The 7,594-nt window shown below is 42.0% G+C and overlaps 1 protein-coding gene across 7 annotated transcripts in view; it reads right to left on the reverse strand.

Moving 5' to 3' along the window:
* RNFT2 (ring finger protein, transmembrane 2) overlaps positions 1–7,594 on the reverse strand; it is a 57,105-nt gene that overhangs the window by 47,446 nt on the left and 2,065 nt on the right. For 3 of the 7 annotated variants that reach the window (XM_019506680.1, XM_019506681.1, XM_019506679.1), the window contains exons 3-5: positions 6,435–6,903; positions 2,076–2,554; positions 828–904 (exon numbers count right to left, since the gene is read on the reverse strand). In XM_019506680.1, coding sequence (XP_019362225.1) covers positions 828–904; positions 2,076–2,554; positions 6,435–6,517 — 639 coding nt within the window. In that variant the 5' untranslated portion in view covers positions 6,518–6,903. The remainder of the gene's footprint in view (positions 1–827; positions 905–2,075; positions 2,555–6,434; positions 6,904–7,594) is intronic. The other 4 variants (XM_019506683.1, XM_019506682.1, XM_019506684.1 and 1 more) reach the window with 3 other exon arrangements.

Here is a 7,594-nt window from a genome sequence, read left to right on the forward strand (position 1 = left end):
GGGGTCCCCCCATGGTCCCCTCCCTCCTCCTCCAGCCCCCCACCCCCACCCCACTTACTGGCATGGAGTCCAGGTCCAGCTCCCTGCAGCAAGTGGGAGCTGCCCGAAACTCTGAAATCTTTCCAAATCTGAAAGCTCTCCAAATCTTTTCCAAATTGATTCGGAGGCTTCAAATCGATTCAGACCTTTTTATTGGTCTCCCGATTAAATTTGGATTTGGAGATTCAGCCACCGAATCTCCTCTGAATTGAATTGGTGACCGAAACTTTGCACAGCCCTGTTACCTACCCCTGTGTTACTGTATCATCAATCCTGCATTGTAAGGGTATCAGTTCCTCTAGGAACCATGAGACCCAAAGAAGCCTACTGATTTGTTTACAAATAACAGGAATAGCAAGAGAGCATTTAAATATATTAAAAATAATATTTCTATAGCATCTTTCATTTGAAAATGTCTAAATACTCTGAAAACAATAATGAATCAAGTCTAACAGCATCCTGTTGACATGTATATTGTCATTTCTGTTTTCATGTATGGGACAAAGCCAGTCAGTGGCAAGCCCTGGAATAAAAATCAGTTCTTTATTTTCATCCTCATGTTCTGACCATTGTATTGTGTCTCTTGAAAACCATGGATAGGGTGCGGGTGTGGCTATATGCACACACAAGGTCCATGGGCAGTTAGATTATTCATATACATTAAGAAATTTATACACATTAATTGTATGAGTTATATAATACAGTGGCAAAGGTCTGACAGCAGTGTAGTTATGCATATTCAAAACAATGCATTTCAGAAGCACAATGGAACAAGGCACCGTACTCACTTTCAAAGCAACCTGTTCTCGGAGTGTTGAGTTGGCATATGCAAATGTGCTGCCCATACCAATGCACACAGCAATCCCTGCAAGGAAAGACACCTGTCAAAATGCCATAGGCCTGGGCAGGTGGGATCTAGACTGCAAAATTATGTTGCACCCAACATTTTAGGGTTTGGTTTTTTTAGACAAACAGACTTGTGATTTCTGGCTATGGTAGGTGCTACTGCAGGATTACTGGCAACTAAGCTCAAGACCAAGGTTCATATAAGATTCACATTCAAGCCAAATGAACATGAAGCTGTCTGTCATGTCTGGTGGATGTTGGCCCAGGATCACTAACTACTAAACAGTTTGATACACATTCTGCACGAATGGCAGGCCCTATTCACAAGAGATCCAGAAGGGTGAAAGTGCTGCAGGTCTGGAATAGTAACAGGTTCTACAAATTGAAACCGAGGTGCACTGGCAAAGCTATGTAGGGAGACCAAGGGAGCAAAAGTAAGATGTTGACACACACAGTGTGTAATATATATTACCAGGAATATCGGTAGAGGCCTGAAGGGCTTCAATTTCCATGCTATGCTTCCTCTGACTAGAGAGGTTAGCATTGTCACTTCCTTAAAAAGTGAAATTCACCAGATAAAGCCCACTTGCATTTTTATATTTAAAGATTTGCAGACTGAAATTTCAAGGCCACCAGAATGCCCAATGACTATTAAAATAAAAGGGAACTGCCTGTATTAGACAGTTTTGAAAATCTCAGCAGTAGAATTTAAACAGATGATTCCTTCAAGCCCTCATTTCACAACTACAACCCTGCTGGCCACACACAAGCCTCAAGTCCTTTCTCAGACTTTCATTACCACCCATTAGCTGACCAGTAAGGGACTCTGTGAGTGACACAACACATTCCCATTTTCTCACCTCTCCTAAAGAAGTTCAAGGATTCTTCACAGCACCATCAGCCTCTGATGGATATGGGAAGTGGCCAGGACCAGGCACAGAATCAGTGTCTCCCACATAGTTGGACAAGCATGGCCCTAATTCAGCTCTAACAGTAGCAAATAATAATTTAGGGGATAAAGATAGGATGTACAACAAGAAGTAAATTCTTGCCTCCAATTTCAGAGCCTGCATTTTGTGCATGAAATTTACTGTTTCTAGGGACTGTAACAGACATCCTGCAAGTCTGAACTGCCTGACCACCTGTTATGAACCTTACAATCAAACGAAAATAGGAAGTGGGGTGCTTACCGAGCTTATGCTGGAAACAAACTTTAGCCAAAAGGATCAGGATGAAAGGAAGCCCTTTCTGGAGCCAGCCAATCACAGCCTTCAACTCTGAGAGGGCTGGGGCTGGAGTCCCAGCCTGGTCCTCAGTGCCTTCTTCTGCATGTCCATGGCGGTCCCCACCAGCCATGTGCAGCAGGGAGGATCCTCGATGATGGCCATGGTGGTAGTGATGGGGCTGTTGCCGGTGGTGGAATGGAGCTCCCTCTGTCCGAGTGGCCCCTTCCTCCCTTGAGGCTGGCATCTGAATGAAGACCTCTCCGCCTCCTGCTGAGGAACCTAGAACCAAACCTGACTGGAACGGGGTAGCTGTGATGGTGCCAGAGGGGATCCCTGCCAGCCCTGAGAAGAGCTTCTGTGGTGAAGAAGCTTCAGCCTTCAGTCCTTGAAAAACCCCACCTTCATCCACGCTGGTTTCAGAACTGACGGTCTGACTGCGGTTTCTGCTGTGGGGAGACAGAACCCCCAATGGACAAGATGGGGCAGAGATCAAAGTACAGGATGTGAAGTGGGAAAAGCATCCTCCTAATGTTCTAAGCTGCCAGGTCTAGACACTATTCCTTTTGGCAAGACTACAGAGTTTACAAGGCACTGGTCAAACAACATCATTTCCATCATATGTGGGCCAAAAACATCCTGAGCATCTCACAAGAAATAAGCCAGTTAAACCTAAATTCAGTACTCTCCCAACTTTTCTAAAATGGTTTTGATGTTAAATATGTAATGGGTGTAAAATAAATGACTGTTTCCAGTGATTTAAGAAATTATCACCAAGAATCTGGGATTATGTCTAAATGAGTTAATCAGACCAACTGGAAGAATTAACCTACATTCCCCAATACTCAGGCTCTTCCCACTTTATTCAGATACGGCCAACAGATGTCCACTCAGGAGAGAGACGGAGTAAAACAGCGAGAAAAGAGTTAAAAGCTAACAGCCTGTCATATGACTCAAGACAAAAATAGTTAGGTGAATTGCTGGTGCCACCCAAACAAAGCAATTTTCTATTCAACCAGTAAATTGTGCTCCAAGATCAGTGTCTGAAATGGACTTGGGTTGGGCACTGGTTGGGTCCTGAACTGGTGAGATAGCCCACAGCCTACAGAGTTTCCAAAATGAGGGGTGGAATTCAGACTGTCTCACCCCAATGCCAAATGCTAAGAAAAAGAATGCTTTGTTTGCCTAAACTCAGTGGCATGGCACTTATGTGAATGCACGGAAGGTCTTGGCCTCATGGGGACCGAAAAGGAGACACTTAAATCAAGTCACAAGCCAAGAAAATGTCCAACATAAAGCAAACAATTGTCTAAGCAGCAAAGAGAGTAACAAATAAAGCCCAGCAATAATCTTAACCCACAAAGACATTCATTGCAGGGCTATGGTCTCTCCTGATTTTAATCCCTGTAGATCTTCAATTTCAGAAATAGATATCACACGTTGAGACTACACAGACACACACACACACACACACACATACTGCTTGCATCTCCCTTAGCCTGTCTCTCCACAAGCTCATCATCTTCCCTGGCCATCTAACCTAGCACAGAATTTTGCATTTCATATCCCTCTGGATTTAGCTCCAATTCTCACCAGGCACCTCTCCCCACTAAGAGAGCTCTCAACAAGGCTTTTTATAGCCATCCCCGACTCCCAGAGTCTCTTTGCAGGCATGTGCAAAGAATCATTTTTCCATGGTTCAGAATTAACTAGCCAGGTACTGGATGAAACATTTGTTGCCATTTATCAGGGTTAGATACAAAATACCAATAGTGGTTCTGTATGCAACCCCAGGAACATGATGAGTATGTACAACTTAACACTGGAATATGGACCTATACAAATAACACATTGATGTTGCCTGGAAAAATGGTACCAGAGTATATGGCTTCTTTCAGCGCATATTTAAAAAGCATTATTGTCAGGTAAATATTATGGATAAAATCTTGATCTCCCTGAAATCCAGGTGCCTGGCCTGGATCTTCAATTGGGTCAATATTTCACCCTATGTCTTTAAAATAATTTAATAATTTAAAATAATCCTTGCCTGTGTTCCCAGCAATACTTTTATCTTATTAAAATTAGATCATTGAAGTGAAATTTATAAGGTATTATTCATTTTTTTTGTATCTGATACAGATCCAGAGCTGATTTTGCACAGCACCTTTCATCCACACAGATCCCAGTGCTTTAGAAGGAACCAAAGGTTCCAATGTGCAGAGTCCATTGAACTTCCACTGTACTGCTCAACTCCAATATCTCCCCTTTCAGTGCACAGCCCATAATGCACAGGCACTTGGTTTGACAACACCACTGCAAGTGTGAAGCAAGGCTATTTTAGAGCATGAAAGTAACTTAAAACAATTGCACAGCCTTTTTTTCCTCTGTTAATCAGTGTGACATACATTAGAATTTGATTAGCACACAAGACTTAATGTGCTCCTGCAAAACCTGGTCTTGGATAGAAATGTGAAAAAAATACATTTTATTTCGGTTTCTGATTAAGTTTATGTTTGGACTTCTTCCACTAGCCACATGCAAGCAACCGGCATTGCTTAATATTAAAAATGCCAAAAAATTACATATTTGCTTTCACTGAACTGTTACTTTTATGCCTAGAAGAAGGGTTCTAATTCTTAGCTGTCCACAGGCACAAGGATAAACCCTAGTTTTACAAATACACCAAGAACCCTACAAAACTTTCATAAAATTTGGGATAATATGATCATATTGGCCAATTTAATTGCAGAGCCTCTGGCCATTATCTCTGAAAACTCATGGCAATTGGGAAAGGTCCTGGATGATTAGAAAAGGGCAAATATAGTGCCCATCTTTAAGGGATGGAAGGAGGAGGAGCCAGGGAACTACAGACTGGTCAGCCTCACCTCAGTCCCTGGAAAAATCATGGAGCAGGTCCTTATGTTTAAGCACCTGGAGAAGATGATGATGATCAGGAACAGTCAGCATGGATTCACTGAAGGCAACTCATGCCTGACCAACCTGATTGCCTTCCATGACAAGATGACTAGCTCTGTAGATTCAGAAAGAGCAGTGGACATGATATACCTTGACTTTAGCAAGGCTTTTGATATGGTCTCCCACATTTTTACATGCAAGTTAAAGTAGTGCAGGTCAGATGAATGGACTGTAAGGTGGACAGAAAACTGGCTGAGACAGAAAAAACACCTTGCCAGCATGCTTCAAGGAAAAAATAGTTGCTGGTAGGCAGCAGAGTAGTAGATTACCAGGCACTCAGAAATAGTGCTGAACTCTTCTTACTCTACATTCCCAAGGAAGAGACTCCCTTTTTCTATCCTAGTGGAAAACCATAACTTATAACTCCAGCAAGGGGCATGTCAGTAGTTACTGCTTATAGTTAAGTATCACTTTCACTACTGAGTCCTCAGTAATTTCAGTCCGCTAAGTGTAACAGAAGTCCGCTTTACACACACATACACTTTAAGTCCATCTACCTGCCCAAAGAGGCTGCTTTTCAGCACAAGAAAATTACTTCTCTAGTCCTGGTACTGAGTTCAGCACCTCAACGAGGTGCAAAATTCTAACGAGCTCATTCACTGTGATTCCCAAATCACTTTGTAAGATATGTCCCTTTCATTTGCTGTTGTGGTACTGTACACTTGTGTTGGAGATTTTTAAGACCTGGGTAGACAAAGTCTTGGTGGGGATGATATTGTTGGGGCTGGTCTAGATGACCTCCTGAGGTCCCTTCCAACCCTAATTTTCTATGATTCTATCTGGTAACTTCAGACTAGGAGAGCTCCTTAACACCACTGAACTCCTCAAGGCCAGACCAGTAAAGAACCGCCACTCCTGAACAGGGCTCATGTGTAGACCTATAGAGGTCAGGACCATCACAAAAATGGATTCTCCTCTTGTATTTAGGGTTAGCACAAGAGCAAAATTGGCGAGAAGAACTGTGATAGTTCCACAAAGTTCAGTTTTCAGGAGTCTGGGTTAGGCTGAATTTGGAAAAAAGGTTTAACTCCAAATATGCACACAACTTAATGTTTAGCCTTAATTCAGCTGGCTGTTTCTCTTTAAAAAAGAAACCATGGGAACAAGGGCAGATTGGCCCAGTGGGTCACATTTTGCATCTGGCAGAGACAAGCAGCTGATATTTCATACAAAAATGAGCATATCCTAATCCACCCAGCAAGCTTTGTCTTGCTATAGACAATGGGAAATATTCCTTTCTTACTCCTCCAGATTTTATCTTCTAACCATATGAAGTGCACCAAAACTTTAATTCAAATATTTCCCTTTGAAGAGGATTGATAAGGAAACAGAGGAAGGGAGAAGACTTACCTTTCAGGAGGAAGGTTATCAGTGTTGCTGCTATGCCGTCTCTGCATTTTCCTCAACACCTTAAAACACAATACACTCAACATTAACGTAGATCAACAATTTCCAGAGTGACTACTAACACAGGCCTACACACTTAGAGGGCTGTGATACCCATTCAGCCTGTGCCATGGTTAGCAAAAATCATCTGCTTCTTCGAATAGCGGCTCTAGAGTCCATCAGGTTTCGTATATTTGTGAAAAACAACACTCAGAAGCTTCACCACTGATTAATGGTAGCCCATAGAAACAGCTCTCCGAGCCAGCAAGAATGACCAAGGTCGTCTTCAAAACCAAGTAGTACAAAGTGAATGATCACATGGACTTCAGAATTCCATAACATAACGAGGCAATCTGAAGAGGGTCTCCAGGACAATCAGCAGAGGGGCTCTGGATGTGACATTTGCTCTCAAGCCATATGATTTTCTTCTCTTCTGAAAGAAATATTCAGGAGATACAACATGATACAAAGGAAAAAAGAACAAAAAGTATTTATGAAAAGTGTACCTCTACCAAGAACCCAGAAAATTTTAATATCTACTGCAATTCTGGTAAATCCCCAATACCAAACTCTTCACACTGCCCTCAAACCTCTGCATGTATGAGATATCATATAATTCATTTTAGAATTATCAATTTGTTAAATGAATTAGGGTCTGGTGTAGCAGATGAATAGGCACAGAAACTATAATAACTTCAGACCCTGAGCTATAGCAGCTTCTCACAGAATTAGGATGAAGACTTTATATTAGTTAACCTCCTTTCTCAGGCAGCTGGTGTGCAAGATACCACCTTACAGTTCAAAAAGTTGTTGTATATATATTATAATTTCATTCTGAAAGCAAGAATGGACAGTGTCACACAGACTATTCATGAATGAAGCTGTGCAAAAGTCTTTATCAAGGTTAGAATTATTAGGCCCATTTACTAATGGGGAAACAGAGGCGAAGAGGGGCCTTTTTTCCCCCCAGATGATTTAGCCAGGATCTCATAGGCAGCTTAAGAGAGATTGGAATACATCCTTTAAATCCTGTAAGTCATCCTTGACAGGGGGGTCTTTTAGCATCACTTAACTAGAAAGTTTTGATTTCCAATAATTCTGGCATTGAGATTGTGTGTGTGTGT

This window comes from Gavialis gangeticus, unplaced genomic scaffold (genome assembly GCF_001723915.1).
Source record: "Gavialis gangeticus isolate Ggan-Ray unplaced genomic scaffold, GavGan_comp1, whole genome shotgun sequence".
Classification (NCBI taxonomy): Eukaryota; Metazoa; Chordata; order Crocodylia; family Gavialidae; genus Gavialis; species Gavialis gangeticus.